This window comes from Prenolepis imparis, unplaced genomic scaffold (assembly GCF_030444845.1).
Source record: "Prenolepis imparis isolate NDT839.2.m4 unplaced genomic scaffold, iyPreImpa1.0 SCAF_7, whole genome shotgun sequence".
Lineage (NCBI taxonomy): Eukaryota > Metazoa > Arthropoda > Insecta > Hymenoptera > Formicidae > Prenolepis > Prenolepis imparis.
Window position 1 is genome coordinate 7,583,624 of NW_028141165.1, and position 18,691 is coordinate 7,602,314.

An 18,691-nucleotide genomic window follows, 5' to 3' on the forward strand; every position below is an offset into this window, starting at 1 on the left:
TAGATTTTCGCGCTTTCAGATGTATAAAAAGAATTAAAGAAGAAATATAAGAAGAAATATTATTCTTAGAATAATTATTTAAATGTTTGACCAACCGACTGGATCGACGCTGCATATGTGATGAACTATATTTGTGCATAATATGATGGCCACTTGCTTTTTTCGGCAATATCGATACTGTATGCTTATTGACAAGCACTTATTTACAATATTTATTCGATAATTAATGGCTTAAATACATTATAATTAATATACTCACGTATTTTCGCGGACCAGCGATGATGAGCGCGTGAACGTTGATCGTGAACAAGTAGAATAGAAAGTGCACTAGAAGGGCAGCAGCACTCTAGATTGTGTGTTCGGAAATATATTCACCTAGGGTGAAGCGCCGATTGACCAATCAGGGCAAAGAGATTCTCGGTCTCCGATTGGTCGATCAAATTTCGCTCCACCAATCAGAGACCGAGAATCCTTTTCTTGATTGGTCAATCGAGCGCTACACTCTAGGTCCTAGGTGAATATATTTCTGAACACAATCTAGAATACTGTTGCCCCTCTGGTGCACTTTCTTGTTCGTGATCAACGTTCGCGCGCTCATCGTCGGTCCGCGGAGGTACAATTTCATTTTTTTTCGACAAAAGAAATTAATTGTTATAGTTGACAAGTATCTAAAGTAGACATAAGATCGGCATTTAATCGCGTACAGGGACAATTGTCGGAAGAGCTGCTGCTGTCGTCCATAAAGTGGAGCATCGTCTTGTTCCTTCCATGAAGAGCCATTTTGACTAACTCTGATTAACTTTAATAATCGAGGATTAAACTATATCTTTGTCTCTTTTTAAGAACGTATCTGAAAAGAGACAAAGATATAGTTTAATTGTCGATTAAAGTTAATTAGAGGTTGATCGAAGTATAGTCGCGAATTGGGCGGTGATCAGGTGCGATGAGGGGGAGAGCGGGAGGAGGAGGAAAGAGGCGGAGGGAGGGGGAAGAACATCTCGCGCGCGGAGCAGCTGCAGCTCGCGGCCGAGTCGTCACTCGTGTTGTGGCGCTGACAGAGTGCAGGTCGTTTCTGGTTCCCTTCGATCAGTGCCGGCAAGTGGTGGGTGTGTACGGATCGCGTTCTCTCCCGATCTCTCGGCGCAAAACAGACGCAGGAGCACCTCTCTCATTAGTAAACACCAGTCATGGGAGGTAAGTTTCGCTTATCTTTGCTAAGGCCCGCGCAGTTCAGTTAACTCCGGTTCGCCGGCCAATAACGTCGCTCGCCGGTCTTGACCCAATGACCTTCGTGCCGTGCGGATTTGCATCGTGTCGACGTGCATTAACCTCTTGTTCTTCTTCTTCTTCTCGCGCGAGACCGGTTTTCTGGGTGTACCGGGGGCGCGAATCAATTTTTCGGAGAGGACCGAATGCGAGGACTTTCTCTATTTATTTGCGTGCAAACGAGAATATTGCGCTTTTTTTACACGCTACTCTGTTTTTATTTTTTTTCGTCCACGAGATTCGCGCCCGGAGTCGACACGCCTGCGTCGAAGGAGAATCGGATGGCGGCAATTTAAATATTAATCGTTCCGAAAAAAGAGACAGAAGATATAAAGACATTAGATGCATTTGGAAAAAAATAATAATATATCGAAATTTAGAGAAAAAGAGAGAGAGAGAGAAAGGAAAGTAACAACTACGACAAATTACTTGATAGCATACTTGAAAGGAATAGATTTGCAGAATTGTTCATACATACATATATATATATATATATATATATATATATATATATATATATATTTATGCTGTGTAAAAATATGCCATGGTTATCCTAAAAAATAATATGTTACTGAAATAATATTTTAAATATTAAATCAGTATTGTATATTACTTTCAATCATCTTTTTAATAATATTTCTATTTTATTAATATTTCATTATATATCATTTTAATAACATTTTAAAATTATATTTTAAAATAAATATTATCATTCAATTTAAAGAGAAATCGTAGACCGAATCCTTGTAGAATTGTCACCTTCTCGTAAGCCATCACGCTAATTAATCGTATAATTGGCAAAAAAGAGAGAAAGAGAGAAAGAGAGAAAGAAGGTCTCTCGAGACGTAAAAGATCGTCAAGATCGGCATGCGAGGAAAATCTAACTGCGTTCCGCGCTTTTCTTTTTTTCTTTTTCCTAGAGACTGTCTAGTTAAATTCCTCGCGCACCACAAAATAAGATAAGTCACCCGTCGTCGGCGGTATCTCTTAAAGTTTATTCCTGGCTGTCGCTGAGGGGAAGAGAAATTTGGCGGCTCCTTGCCAAACGTTTGGAGAGAGCGCGGGCGCTTATTTTTATTCTTTGACAGCATCGTACACTCTGTATATTCTCTCTGAGACGGCGGAAAAAAGATTTTGTTACTGTTGCACGTAACAAATATCGCGAGTATCTCTCCGATTATTCGTCGCAGGTGGCGATTAGTTTGAATACTCGCCAGAAAGAATTCATCAGACCGACATATGACGTATCGTTGATATATATTTAGAATGTCGCTCAAACTACTCACATATACACACACACGTTTTTTTTTATCATTTTATTGACAGCTTTATTCATACTATAAATCTATTAATATATTCACGTGAGAAAAAAAATAAGCTATTTAATTGTATTAAAAATAAATTTTAAATATAATTGTTCGCAAATATTAATTACGAGAGCAATTGAGAATTTGGATTTCTATCACGAATAAAATAATATCCAATTAATTTTTAACTTTACTGTTGCATTCTTGTATTTGTCATGAAATATCTGGATGTATCGAAAATTAAATTATCTGAAATATTTTTTGTTATACATAAGAAATGTAAGTTATTCTTATTGTATGATTGTTGGCATTATTAGTCTCAAGTGTCTCGAGATGGCATACCGATTATGACATATGTAATTAAGAGTTTGCGATAAGAGTACTATGCTTATCGATTGCTATGAACTACCTTGATGATAAAACCAATATTTATTTTGACGTGATGAAATTAATAGTAAGAAACTATTAATATGAAGAAAATGTATTATTTATAATTTTTCTAGTTTAAAAAAAAAAATTTTAATTAATTAGAACATCTTTACAGAAATATATTCAACATAAGCAATATCTCGTGATTTTAAAACAATTTAAATATTTTTCTTATAATATATATTACAATATTTACATAGTTATATTAATATATTCTTCAAAATATACATGAATAAATTTCAATTAAAAATAAATTTTGTAAAAAGGATTCTATTCATTTATCAAATAGTTATCTTAAATAATTAAAGCTGACCATTTTAAACGAATATTCTTCTTTGAAAATTATTGCGTGTGAACGATTGTCTTCAAGAAAACGAATAGAATCGCGTACTATAAATATAAATTGCTCAATAATCATATATTTAAAAAATCAATGTGTGAAAAATTTGGCACGAGTAACCTAGTCAGGTTCATTGGACCTTTATCGAAAGCTATACTATTTTTATACGATCTCAATCTTGACCTGTTTTCGATCAGGAATTCTGACTTTCTGTATTAGAAGTCTGAATGCGTCATAATATATTCTCATTGTAAGAACAATCGTTCTAAATTTAAAAAAAAATGAAAATACACGATCAGTATCTAAATTAGGAAAAAAAAAAGATTGCGTCAAATGCAATTATATTATACGAATTTTATTATTGCTAAGATTTTTCGCAACTCTTCTCTTAGTTCTCGGATGGAGAAATTTTAACTTAGAAATAGAAATAATAATAAAAGTATAAATATAATTAATTAATTTTTTTAGAATGTTCGATTGTTTGACTTTGACTGCAATCGATGTTTTCGTGTTGAGAAAATCGGATATCCGCTATTCTTGAGCAACGATTTTCTGTCTACTCGCACGAATCTTATAAGGAAGTAGCCGGTTCAGTTCCAAGACATAAGCGCTTGACCTAAGACAAGGTATATGAATGCATTTCGCCGCGAATGCGAGGCCGTCTCGCTATTATAAGAGCTTGGTGAGCGGTTTGTATAAATATAAACCTATGCCGGCATTCTGCCTCCTCGGGTTTCGGATACTCTCGCGCCATAATCTTATACGTATATAGAAGATCTCACCTCCGCGTCTCTCAAAGAGAAGATTAACCCTCGCCAGTGCGCGACATTAAATATAGCGGGGGTCCTAAAACGTCTCACATCTCCCGTCGTAATTTAGGCACGAAAGATATCCCTCCCACTTTCGAATAGAAGACTATTCTTCTTCAAAATTAGATCGAAGAATCCTATACATATATATATATATGTATAGGATTTTTTATGTGCGAAATTATTCTTATAAAAGATTTTAAAATTTTAAATTATTTTTACAAAAATATTTATTTTTAATTTTAAATATTTTATTAATTAATATATTCTTTAATTAAAAATGTTTCTCTCTTTCTAGATCAATAAAGTTACAAAAACTAATTGTTTTTATAATTTTATACGTTTTGTATTATTTTATATTATTTTGAGATCTGCAAGAAAATTAAATGTCTGACAAATGGGAGAGGTGGGTGGGCAAGCAAAGTATACCTTATTCGATAAATTCAATTAGACATGACACAAACCTTGCACAAAACGCGCAAAATTAAATATAAACGGTAGAAACAGTGCAACAGTGGTTGAGCAACAAAAGTTATGATGGAAGATAAACGTCGTGTGCTACGAAATGTTATTGAGAACACCGGCAGGGCCAGAAATCCGATCCTCTTCATTCTTGAGTCTGCCCTGCCTTTCATCCTCTTTCTCTCTCTTTCTCTTCGCTCTTTCTCCCGGTGCTCTTTCTCTCTTTATCGTGACTCATTATTATTCATTTCCGACATTTATCCGTTCTAGGTTCTAACTATATTTTCCCCAACCACGCCTGTTTCGTGCTAGCATAACGACATGATGACAGACGTCAAGCGATCTCATTACGAATCGAGAACGATAGGGTATATTGGGGAACTAAAGAGAGAGAATTAAAGAATCGTGCAGTTTGTCATATCATGTACAATGTATGGTGCGATCGATGCTTTCAATCACGTGTACACATGATGACATTCTTCCTCGTCCACAAGGTTATCTTGTGCGCTTCACGTTATTTTGGCAAGTCCCTAATTCGCATCATACATGTAACAGTTTGCACAAGCGTAGATTTTGGCGTAAAAAAATTACTTCGGACGAAATTACGCGGTTAAATATCATCGTAACAACGACATTTTAATTAAGATAAAAATAATCCATGTCTTCTCTCTTATGTTTGTTGCAAAATCTTTGCCGAAAATATTGTCTAAAAATTAATTGGAAATATTTTATATACATATATGCCGCTATTTCTCAATATATTTTGTGTCATAACCATCATGTCTTGTAACTATCATCAGTTCTGATATCTTTACTAGTAAATATTGTCCCCATTTAATGATAAATAGTATGTGTAAATCCAGTGATCCTTTTTCCGATAATTGAACTTTGCACCGACAACATGCGTTATGCATTACTTGCTGTCTTTTTGTTTATTACATACTTTATCGTATCATAGCAAAATCGAATGCAAATATGTTATGCTTAGAAAGCATAATCATGTATTACATAATGTAATTACTATATATGTATAATATGTATAATTCAGCAAAATATTTCATTTTCGTCGATCGTACAGAAACGCGATAATAAGTGAATTTAAAGATTACGCGGCAAAAATTCTAAGCTGCATCTTGTGCAATTTTATGAAAAACTCTTCTTCTCTCTCAATCTCTATAAAATACGAGATTATGCAGCGTGTGCGTTCGAGTCGTAGAATTAGGCTAAGAATAGATAACGCGTTTTGTCCAGGGGAAAAATAGATACGCAGCCAAAATTCGGGATACCTACGTGTGATATCACGTGAAATAGAAATGGTACCTATATATATGTTATAAATATGCGGTGAATTTTGCATTTGTAAGAAAGTAACGCGCAATATTCGCAATTTGCATCTCTATCTGCCAAGTTTTCTTGCGTGGGTAAAAATTTTTGCACGTGTTAGATTTTCCACACCTTAACACCTGGTTGTCGCACGTCAAACAAGAATTTGCATAATGCGTCGTATATATACATGAAAATATATTTAAATCATCATTATTTAAATCATCATTATTTAAATCATCATTAGATTCTTGGCACAGATTTGTAATAAATTATTTTGAAACGCCTATAAAAAATTATATATAGTTAACTATATGTACATTTTATACTATATACTAATTCTATATTATAATATTATTATTGTATTATTATATTATACCATATATTATTATTTATATAATAATATTATACATATAATATTATATTTACTACATATTACATTAACTATATATATAATATAGATTTTCATAGATGTCTTAAAATAAATTCTAAACTTTTCAAGTTTCTTTCTTCTGGCACAAATCTAATGATGACGTAAATGATAACGATTATATATATAATTTTTTTTATTTTATAAAATTTCTTTATAAAGAAACATAATCTGCTAGCAATCATTGAAGATTTTCTCTCTTTAAAGAGAGACATATGCTCGGTTGATCTATAATGTGTTGTATAACACAGTGAACATAAACGCGTCGCGAAAGATAATTACGTACAATTGAAGCCTTCTAGTACCGAGTCGAGAGGAAGTGAGGTCAATACGAGCGAGATCTAATTATACATCCGGAGTTGGAAGATTGCCACTTTCGCTTTGCAGCTTTTCTTTTCGTTTAGCGCCACTCTATTTGCATTTGCCTTGCGTTCTTGCGATAGAATGCAAATCGGATGCATTCGATTTTTATGAACATTCGGTCCAGTAACTATAATTTACAAATCTATTGCTCTTCGTATGCGAGAACACGATCCATTTTTTTTTATTTGTTGCTTGTAAAACAAAACGATTTCGGACATTTCTCAAATACTTAGGATTCTTGCACAGCGGTAAACGGAATTTTTTTTGCGACAAGTCTGAGATAGCGATGCTGGTATAGAGAGAAGTGCACATTTGCGTTCGAAATACTCGATAACATTTGAACTTCATGGAGTTCGTTGGCATAATTCAACAGCCTATCTTTATTACGCTTACGTAAGATCTCGGTTAATTCAAGAATTGCAGTGAACAAAAATCAGTTTAACACTGCGCGCTTATCAGCGCGCGAAATTACAATTGTCTTTACGTATTATGGAGTTAAGCTGCGAAGGACGTCCATAGTAAGAACAAAGTATTTGCATACTAATGTTATTATATGTCATTTCGAAAGCGTTTTAAATCGACTTTTGCGAAACTTATTTGAAAATGGAGAGCTATTAGCTTTCCATTGAAGTTAACATCTTTACAGCATTAAATTTTAATACATAAAAACTATTTAATGCATTTAATGTATTTAATACAGTAAATTTTAATTAATTAAATACATTCAGTTAATTCAATTTAAATTAAATACAATAAATTTTAATTTTAATTAAATGTGTAAGTTATTTATTTGTCTTAAAAATTGAAACAAAATTTTAATATTTTTTTTTAACTTAATTACCCCAAAACTTAATTTTGTTTTAATACAATTTTCAAGATAAATAAAAATTTTCATATTTTTCTTAGAATATGAAAAAAATTTGGGACAGATTTTTAAATTACATTTAAATGTCTATGTAAAGTCTCGGGCATCTTTGTACTCCAATGAAATCAGCATCTTTACGTTTCATTAAAATGTAATTGCTCCAAAACTTAATTTTGTTTCAATACAATTTTCAAAATAAATAAATAATTTATATATTTTTTAGTATATAACTCTCTTATTATTTTTAGAATATGAAAAAAAATTGGATACCGATTTTTAAATCACATTTAAATGTCTATACGAATACTCTTGGGCGTATAAATTGAAATGGCCTTGTGAGAAAATGACACTGTCATCAATTCTATCTCATGCGCGTGTTCTGGACACTACATCCACTGGATGTAATAATATGCACGGCTTTCGCCAGTGATCCAAAATAGACTCGACTCGGGTGCGTCTATTAGAAGCTAATGCGCGCTCTATTGCGCGTCTTCCCTCGTCTTTTTTAGGATATGCATGGGTTACACTGGCTACAAATGATGCCTATTCTTTGGGAGCATTGGTCCTGGCGCACTCCCTACGTCGGGTCGGCACCAAATATGAACTGGCTTGTCTGGTCACTCCCGGAGTTACGGCGCCGATGAGGTATCGTTCTTGTCCAAGTCAATATTTAAAAAAAAAAAAAAAATTAAGATGCAATTTTAACGGCATGTCAAGTCGTGTCGAGACAAATAACAAATTTCATTTCTTGTATTTATTTGCATTGTGATTGAAATGCTAGATTCATACATTCTTCTCTTATCAAAATTAATCAAATTTATTAAAAATTTATGTTTCTTTCGTGAACGATATGTTATCATGAGTTATACAACCAGCATTCTTCTTATTTTAGAGAAAAATTGGCGGCAGTATTCTCCTTGGTACAGGAAGTCAATGTTCTCGATTCGAAGGACGAGGCAAACCTGGCCTTACTAGCTAGACCAGAGTTGGGCATCACTTTTACCAAATTACATTGCTGGAGGCTAATTCAGTATGAGAAATGTGTGTTCATTGACGCAGATGCGCTTGTGAGTAACGCATAATTCTCTTTAATTCATTATATATATTATATTTTATTTATTATATATTTTATATATCATTCTCTCATATCTCTCTCTAAAATTAAAGCTATGTGTAAAAAGCGAATTACATATATATTATCATCATCATTACATTAATTAATAATTTATAAAAATTAATCTTACAATAAAAAATAAATTAAATCTTTAATATTTATAAATTATTGAGCATGGAATCATCTGATAATAGAAATTAAATTATTTCTAGGTCGTACAGAATTGCGATGAGCTGTTCGAGCGCGAAGAATTATCGGCCGCACCCGATGTCGGCTGGCCTGATTGTTTCAATTCTGGAGTATTTGTGTTCAGACCGTCTCAACAAACGTTCGCGTCAATCACCGCGTTCGCCGCGGCCAAGGGTTCGTTCGATGGTGGCGATCAAGGCCTATTAAACATGTACTTCAGCGACTGGGCCACTAAGGACATCTCTAAACATTTACCATTTATTTACAACATGTGTTCTACCGCGACGTACTCGTATCTGCCTGCATTTAAGCAGTAAGTCACATCGCGTTTCTTCGACTCGCTATAATTAAATTTTTTCTATTTACTAATTTTTTTGTCTATATATCTGTGTATATTTCTTTTTTAGATTCGGCGAGGATGTGAGAATAATACACTTTATTGGTATAACAAAACCCTGGTTACAATATTTCGATACTCTATCCGGTGTCGTTCAGCCACCGTCAGGATCTACGCATTTGCAACCGCTGTTGCAACTGTGGTGGAACATATTCTGCGAGCAAGTGCATCCACAATTATCGCCTTCCATGGTAAGCTCTATTAATTCATTTGAGAATAGTATGCATTTAAGACGCTAAAATGACGAGTGATATTTCTAAGTGAGACTTTAAACGCACAATTATTTTTATATTTACTGAATTTACATATTGAATACACATTTTATATTTCTAATAGAAAGATTTCTCTCGCACACGTTAATGATACGAATAACGCGTTTTTAATTATTTTATTATATTTGTGCGTTCTCTTTTGACAATAAGAAGTAAAAAATATTGCAATTTTTTTCTTACATTTGTGCATTTATTTTACAAGCAAAACAGTGAGCAATTATGTCCAATTATAAATACGATGAGGGTAAGACTCTACTATACGCGCCTCGTAGTTAGTTTGTAATACATTATTTTCTAAATTTTATTTTACATTTTAAACAAATATGACTTATTTAAATGTGTCGCATTTTTTATATGAAAATATAGCATCACGATGTAATTCTGAAATTGTTTTTATCGATTGATTGATTTTATTATTTGAGTTTTTCAAAATTTTTGCTGGCGAGTATCAGAGTTGCATCGAGTTGCATTCGCGGGTTTTATTTATAAATACAGCCAGGCAAATCTAAAATTTTTTAAATGCTTGCATTTCTTAATAATAATAAATTCTTAATGTTTAGTTTTCTTAATAATTGTTTTTAATGCTGATATGAAAGCTTGCATAATGAGTGGTAGCATTTGAGAATATGGTCATAGTTAGGTCTTTTTTGCTGTGTCTTTATATGATATAAAAGTGCATAACTTTTTTTTTTGGACTTTGAATATATTTTGAATCCTATATTCCTTGTAGAATAAAAAAAATCATTTTCAAAAAATTACTTAATTATTGTATTTTATAGCTAATGGGATTCAAAATATATTTGCCTTTTCTTTGTATATATTTTGTAAATAGTGTATATTAATAGCTACATTTTTTAAATATAATTTTATATCAAATATATTCTTTTAATAAAAATAATGTAATTTAAAAAGCTACATTTAACATACAATAATTGGTGAATTTATGGATATATTATTTCATTTAATAGAAATTTTTTAAATGATTGATGCGGCTATTAATATAACGGATTTTTCTATGATTCTATCAGTGTCTATTTTTTTCTTTGATCTACCTGTTCTTTCTAGCTCATTAATTTGTAATTTGTATAAAAATTTAAGTCGGTCACTATGTATTATTATTAATGCTTAACTGCATTATCCGTAATGTTTGTAATAAATGGATCGAGCATGAATGTTTATGCGTATGGCACTTTGAAAAAAGCTATTGATACAATACCACGCAACGTTTTACTCGTAAAATAACGATATTTTACATAATCGAAAATCGTGTAATATCAAACATGTATATGGAAAAAACATGGCGCTGTATATAAGAAAAATGGACACTGCCAATACTTAGTCCACTACTAACCCATCAAGTGTGCATTTTTCTGTTTTGGCATGATGCTTGCATAGGCCACCAGCACATTGGCTCCAATTTGGCACGCATTTGCATCCTCGTTTTACGTACGTCCTGTTCCCGACATTCCCGTTTACTCTGATCCAACAAACGACGTTTATTCTCGAACGCCGGATTTTTCGGAATTTAAAGATCCCTGGGAAGAGTACCCTCCGCAGAATGATTCGTTTCCAACCGATAATAGCGACAAGAATGAAAATTATTATTATGGAGCAGGATATGAGAGAGAGGTTGCGGATGTTGATCGTCACAATGATGGCAATATATCTCAACACAATCAGCAATTTCATTACGAGCAACATTCTTCTTATACGCCCGCACAAACGCAACATAGTTTGCATTCTAATAATGAACATAATCAACACCTAGAACATGCGACTTCTCATTCTGGAGAGAACTATAGTCAAAAACAATTCGTACAACCTACTGAACATCACTGGCAACAATATAGCAGTAACCAAAGACATCAGCCAAGTGAACAGAGACACCATCCGGAGCAGCATCGGCACGACGAGCAACATCAGCAATATCATCATGAGCAAAGACACCATAATGAGTCACGCCATTATAGCGAACAGAGGCAGCATAGCGAGCATCATCAGCATTCTGGAGAATCTCAACAACATGATTATTATAAAACGGATGATCATCATATCCAGCATCAGCCGGTTCACCAACAACCGCATTCTAACGAAACGTGGCATGAGAATCACGCGCAACAGGCCAGTGACCAAACTGCTCGTGCGGACCATCGCAATCATACTGTTTCTCATAACGATTTCCATCCGCAGCATCATATCCAAAATAGTGCTCAAGACAATTTTGCATCTCACTGTCGTCAAAGTAACGAGAAAAGTAGCGAACAATCGGAAACTACGAATAAGCAGACAGACACGCGGAGAATCGACCACCTCCATCCTTCCCCTCCTGCACCCTGTACAGATCTCCACAATGTAGCCATGCGAACTGACCCGAATATAACGGAACATCTAGACAATGCAAATGTAAGTAATTGTTCCCGCATCTTTTTTTTTCTAAATTCGCGTCTAAATACATTTTTGTTATTATACGCTTATGTACACATTTTCGAAAATATACATATATATATATATATTCGCTTTACTAAAAAGCGAAATTTACAAATACATTAATACAATTGTAATTTTACTATTGTATAAGAAATTTTTTTGCGATTACATGGTGTATTGTATCATTCATATTATATTCATATATATATATTCATTTATTCTTTTTGATAATGCTTGGGACATTACTTGCACTTTTATTGGGAATATTAATTTAATTTAAATATATGTAGATGTAGTAGTATAGAGTTTATATCAAGTGCCTGAAATATCATTTTATTTGTCACTTATTTATTACTATTAATTTTCATCAGAGATCATAGATGATTACGTTCATCCTCTACAAAAACGATCTTTCAATTTGTCTTTATTTAGGATGTTCCATTTAAAAAAATAATATATATTTTTTTAAACTAACCCGTATTACTTCCACATTGTACTCGTCATCGTGCTTTAGAGTGTAAGTAGGACCAATTTTATATTATAAACGTGGTTTGTCCTGAGGAATATATACACACGGAAGATACAGAAATCGTGTTGCAATGCTCGTGTGTTTATAGTAGCTCGCACGCTGTCATTTTTACATCAGCCGACTCTCCTTGATGTCGCAAATAGTTAAGACGAAGGAATATTTATGTTAATTGCACAGACGGGTATCGCCGGTGCCTTGGCTCAGCTGACGTTGGGCGAAGCGAGGAGCGTCGAGCAAATAGTCTTGGAGGAGCACATGAGGAAGCAGAGCTGGGAGCAGGGACAGATCGACTACATGGGTCGCGACAGCTTCGACAATATATGGAAGAAGATCTGCGAGACACTTTCCCTTTCGTCGCAGCGTCAACCAACCCCACCTAAAGAGGTAGCTTAGTGTCAAACGATTGTATTTAATTCAATTGCTTGGAACTTATCATGACTGAGAGTCGTTAATTGTTAAAACCAATAAGCAAATAGTAGTTGGATTCCGTAAATGTTGCGTAAAGATCGAGTTCTGATAATGAATAATTCATATCATAATGAATACTTATAGGAAACGGCTGAACCAAAGAAGAGCGACGCTACTGCTGAATCTGCTGAATCTACTGAGTCTGCTGAGCTTGCTGAACTAAAGACTGTTGCATCTGTAGACGTCGAAGTGAATGAACCAGTTGGTACGTCTCCCTCTTATATATAAGTAATCGACGAAAACAATCGTAAATAAAATCGTAACAAATATTTCAAGTGCATCTATACTACAGATAAAGTCTCAATGTACTTTAAAAAATGCAAACACCAGAAACCGAGATAACAAGATATGATACTTAGCTCGAGCACTATATATTCACGAGTTGTTGAAATAATAAGAAACCTGCGAGGTATTTAAGATAATTCGATGTGCTCTATCTCTCTCTCACAATGCAAAAAGCTATTAACTGTTTCCTCGAGTATGCTTTGCGTTTTTGTTTGTTTTTTTCGTTTCACTTATACATAATACAGCATGCGGTATTCATTTTCATTTAGTTTCGAATTGAAGACATCAAGTATCAAGAGCGAGGAAACGATTTGAAAATCGAGATGCTTATATTGGTATTACGCGAATTTGTTGCGATATTTCAAAGATACAGAAAAAAAACATCTCTTTTTGTTAATACAATTGATCTAGTTTGAGTGTTTGAAACAGGAACAGAGGACAGCAACTAACAGATCCTGGCGCCATAGCATTGCTGCGTCTTGTATTGTCGTTTTGCTTTAATGGGGTAAATATTTTATGCGCTCACACAAAACATCATTACTTCTTTTTTTTATTCTTACTTCAGATGACAAAATTATGTAAAATCGTGATATTTTCCAAAATTATATTATTGTTTATTACAAATTTTAGGTCGAATATTTTTCTTAATTTAGTTCTATTTTTACTAAACTAGCTCACAAAACGCATAAATGCAATTTTTATTACTATTAACTTTTACGATACTTTATAAATGTCATATTTTTTATTTAACAAACTGTTTGCATCTGCAAATTTTAATTTTTTTTATAGACATGCGTAAAATTAAATGTATATATATGAACAAAACGTGTGAGATACAATTGAATACGAATACTTGGAAAATACTTTATGCTTTTGTATACGAACACGCAATTGAAAAGCATAATAGCATGCCTTTTTTAAATATATTATCTATTTCAGTTATTTACTAATTAAATATTTTGTGGAATATATATTGCATCTTTAACTCGCTGCAAAATATAATTTTCATTCACGCCTTAAAAGTGTTATGCATTACGTATGCAAGATATTAAGCTATATCGATTACGCTTTATACGCTTTGCATTAATAACGAGCACATCAGCATTATTTATATGTTTCACGTTATGTATGTCAAAATCATATATATTGCCAAATATGTATATTATATTATTGCTAATTCATTCATCCATTTATTCATGCTCTCACTTGAGCACATTGCACTGCCAAAATTCGTGACGCATTTTAATATGTGAAAACAGAATCACGATCGTCATTGTCCATATTCTGTCTAAAAAATTACAAGATGTAACATCCGTAAATATGTCGTTGTTTCTCGCATTAATCGATATTTCTCATTTGAATTAATTTAATAAAAAAAAAAAACAGTATTTATTATAAAATTTTTTGCACGATTCCTTTTCTATTAGAATAGTTTTATCTCTGTATACATCGGTACATAAATATTTGTCATATTTATATATCTCATGTTCTCTTCTCCCGTCATCCAGTTGAGGCGGCCAAGGATTCAACGCAATCTTTAGAAGCTCCCGAGGAGAAGCTTTCGGCGGCGCAAACTACGTACGGGATCAGTGAAAGCGTCATCATCACGCAATCATCCGCAGAGCAGAAAGCATCCGCATTATCTTCCGAAGAAGATATCACAGTGGAAGCTGCTGCAGCAAAGGTATCCAGCGAGCTGATACAACCGGCCACGACACCGACAGAAGTAAAATTAAGCGAAACCAGTACTGACTTGTCTTCTACTCAAGAATTGACGTCTGAAGGCAAGAGCGAAAGTCTTCCCGTCGAGACGCAGCAAGCTGATTCGCAAACATCCACGTGTCTCTTGGCGGATGCCGCCTCCAAGAGAGAAGTAATCACGCCCGTAACGCAAATTGACAACGCGTCAACGCCTGCCGAATTAGAAACTCCAGCTTCCGCTACTCAAGACGCAACGCAGCCACTTCCAAGCACTTTAATTAGCGTAGACAGTCCACAGAGCATCGCTGCTTCGCTGATAGAAACCATGAAACGTATTACCGAACCCGATGTAATGCAACCTCTCACGATAGATCCGAGTGAGCAGCATGCGGAGGTGTTGCTGGCGGCTTCCGAAGTTTCCACCGTGAGTCCCGTGCCTATCCAGGTAGCAGAATCGGTTCTCCAGGCGGAACCCAAAGAATCCTTATCAGGAACGGCCATCAGCGATCAAGCAATCGCCACGACTGTCACGGCCGTGCACGAGTCTACGAATGTCGCTCCGGCAACGATCACAGTGGAACCAATTCAATTGAACGGATCGGTTTGCGAGAAACGTGACGACCTAGTTTCCGATCTATCGGAAAGAGCTGATACTTCTGCTCTTCAGCAGGCGAAAGAAGCAGTGAGCGACTTAGTTATAACGAAAGACGCACCATCAGAAGCATCCTCGGCTACTGTAGAAAAGATAGAGTCCGTCAGTAGCGTGATGCTTCCGGAAACGTCATCCGTAGAGGCGGAGAAATCGGTGGAACCCGTTGAAGAACAGATCGAGAGACCAGTAGAAGCACCGGAAGCGAAATCTGCGGAGCAGATCGCGAAGACGGAAACGTCAGAGCCTGCCGAGCAAACTGAGCGAGCCGAGATAACGGAAGAGACGTCGGAGGTCGCCGAGTCAAGTTTGGCGGAAGAATCTGAAGCGAAAAAAGCGCTCGATATTCCGTCGACGCCGACGGTGATCGAAGCTACACCGCCGACCAGTCCGTCTGTAGAGAGCACGCAGGAAGTGGAGGAGAGGCAAGAAGCCAGGAAGAAGAGCCTGAAGAAGTCCGATTCACCACCGGACGGTACGGAGGGGGAGGGTGCGGATAAAAAGGCAAAGAAGACGGTGAAGAAGGTACCGAAGAAGCCGAAAACGAAATCCGAGGAGATGACTTCTCCGGCCTCTACGGAAAGCGCAACGGCTGCGGATGCTTCGCAGAGCAAGGTCACGAAGAAGACCGTCAAGGTCACGAAGAAGATCGCAAAGACCGGACAGACTCTAGAAACCGACACCACTGTTCCGGAAACACCGCCGCCGCCGTCGTCGCCAGCCAGCGCAGCCTCCTCCGATGTGCCTGTTCCGCCTAAACGGAAGACGAAGAGCACCAGCGCGAAGGGAACGACTTCGGACAAGAAGCCCGAGGCAGAAGAGTGAATCCGAATCGACGATGACGATACCTAATAAGTCCGAGAGACTGGAAGAGAGGTCTTTTAAACGTATCCGATGGACGGGGATGCAAAATCGAAGTCCAGAGTTCTTTAACCCTTTCGAGACTTTGCGTTCCTGAAGATTAAATACTTTCGTGCGTAAATTTTTTTGTTTTTTATTGTTTTTTACAGTTTTTCTATAGTTTTCTTAAGATGTGAAATTTCATTGAGAACCAAAAGATGAGAAATTTCGCTTGAACCGCCTGATTAGCTATTCAATAGCTTATTTAAAAAAAAAGAAAGAAAGAAAGGCAGTGATAAAAACTGTCGTGACACGGCCGTCTCGGAAGGGTTAAAGGACACTTGGCAATAGAAGATTATATACTTGCTAGTCTGTTACACAGTTTTTTGATACTTTTAATACAATTTCGCAAGAGAGAGTCTCTATATCGCCGTTGAGCTTAATACCGCCGAGATATTCGCCGGAAGTATCGAACAATACCCAAGAGTTTAATGCCGCAATAAATAATTCGTATTTATATTAATTGCGTTACTCAACACACTTATCTTTATATACAATATATTTTTTTTCTTTTTTTTTATTGATGATATACTACTTTATATAGCTTCCCTTTTATGTAGCTTGTTTTTATTTATCTTTTTATATATCGTACTTGTGTAACTACCTATTTTCTCAAATCAAAATGTTACTCGGGCAGGGTCTCGCATACTCCGCATAAGATATGTACGGGTTTATGCAACCTGCTGTATACCTTGCCTGAGAAACGCGAGCTTGAATGTCTTATCATGAGCGAGCATTTTTATATATATATATATCCGTCTATTTGCTTTAGTATATTTGATAGATCGCAAGAAGAAAAGGAAACTATAGCTGTGATTGATCAGTTCTGTTGAATCACGTTTCAAATTTACGCGAGTCAAACGATGCTAGCCAACATTGTTTAACCTAACAATCAGCTGTTCGCTGTCAATTATCATGTTTGTGAAATTATCACGAAGAGTTGATGTTTTATATATATTATATATAATATTATGCAATGTTTTATACGAGATGTCTGGAACGAAACCGGAACAAACTTTATCGACGTGCTCGAGAAATGATAATCATGATAAGCAAAAAAGTTCCCATAATACACCATAAATTTCTCGAATACGGTAATGAAATTTGGTTTTCGCTCCGGAACACTTGCTCCTGCATTGTAATATCACGCATAGAATTTTATCGTCGCTTATTTACATCGATCGAGCGAAACGGAAAATTTTTAAAAAATCCATCAAGCTTGCTAATTTATACATTATATATACGAAATTAATGCAAACGCGTTGCGCAAACAGCAACTGAGATATTACGCGAAGAATCTTAACTCGTTCATTTTTTTCTTTGTATACTTATATATACATTAAATTATATTTTTCAGTGTGTATTTTTACTCTGTTTTGTGTTGATATTTCCAGGAAATATTCATATTTTCTCATATATATAAATATACACATAGAAATGTATGTACAAATTTCTTACTCTGATTTAGATTTATAAGCAAACCAAATCATTTTTTTTAAATGTGCACAGCTCTTTATTCTTTCAAGAAAACCGCGTAATTCACTACAATATAGTATGTAATACAATTGAAGGCTTTTTAATATAATAATTAAACAAAGAGAAGACTTCTACATATATATAATAATGTAATTTTGTTATCGATCTAAATGTTTGAAAGAAGAAAAAGTGATAGGAGATACTCCAAAGATGCACTTACAGTGCAAAATTTGTAACAAGACTTATATCATTAATAAAATGTGAGAAATTTATTATATTGTCTCAGACAGTCGAATCAGTTCGCGCATGAGAGGAAATTTTGCAAATTTGTCAGACAGAAATTTATTAAGATCTATTAATAGAGATACAGATTAGCAGCAAAGCAGATCCTGTTTAGATTTTCGCTGGCAATTTTGTTGATAAAATTCACACTTTCCGCAAGATCTGTTCTTCGACAGACTCGGCTGTCTGGATATAGTCGCGCTTTTCCACACAAAAAAAATATCTATTATTAAAAACATCTATATAATATATATCGATTATATCTATATATAATATATATATTATTGTATCTATATAATAAATATCTACATGACATTTATTGTAAAGATCTATATACATTTCTACTAAAACTAAAAGATAGTCTCAAATATTTAATTAAAATATCGCTTTTCCACACGAATGCAAAAA

General features: G+C 34.7%; 1 protein-coding gene across 4 annotated transcripts; it reads left to right on the forward strand.

The window, feature by feature from the left end:
- Positions 1-995: 995 nt before the first annotated feature.
- On the forward strand, positions 996-17,888 carry Gyg (glycogenin 1). 4 transcript variants are annotated; one of them, XR_014425675.1, is made up of 10 exons: positions 996-1,194; positions 8,104-8,239; positions 8,487-8,661; positions 8,921-9,210; positions 9,305-9,485; positions 10,962-11,969; positions 12,700-12,906; positions 13,075-13,195; positions 13,705-13,780; positions 14,784-14,923. XR_014425675.1 is itself a non-coding variant. In XM_083041463.1 (9 exons), exons 1-9 carry the CDS (start codon positions 1,188-1,190, stop codon positions 16,448-16,450), a joined length of 3,792 nt encoding a protein of 1,263 aa, XP_082897589.1. In that variant the 5' UTR covers positions 1,012-1,187; the 3' UTR covers positions 16,451-17,888. The 4 variants fall into 4 exon arrangements, 3 of the variants coding, with proteins under 3 accessions (XP_082897589.1, XP_082897590.1, XP_082897591.1); XM_083041463.1 differs by lacking the exon at positions 13,705-13,780 and having other exon boundaries at positions 1,012-1,194; positions 14,784-17,888; XM_083041464.1 differs by lacking the exons at positions 10,962-11,969; positions 13,705-13,780 and adding an exon at positions 9,769-9,810 and having other exon boundaries at positions 1,014-1,194; positions 14,784-17,888.
- Positions 17,889-18,691: the final 803 nt, after the last annotated feature.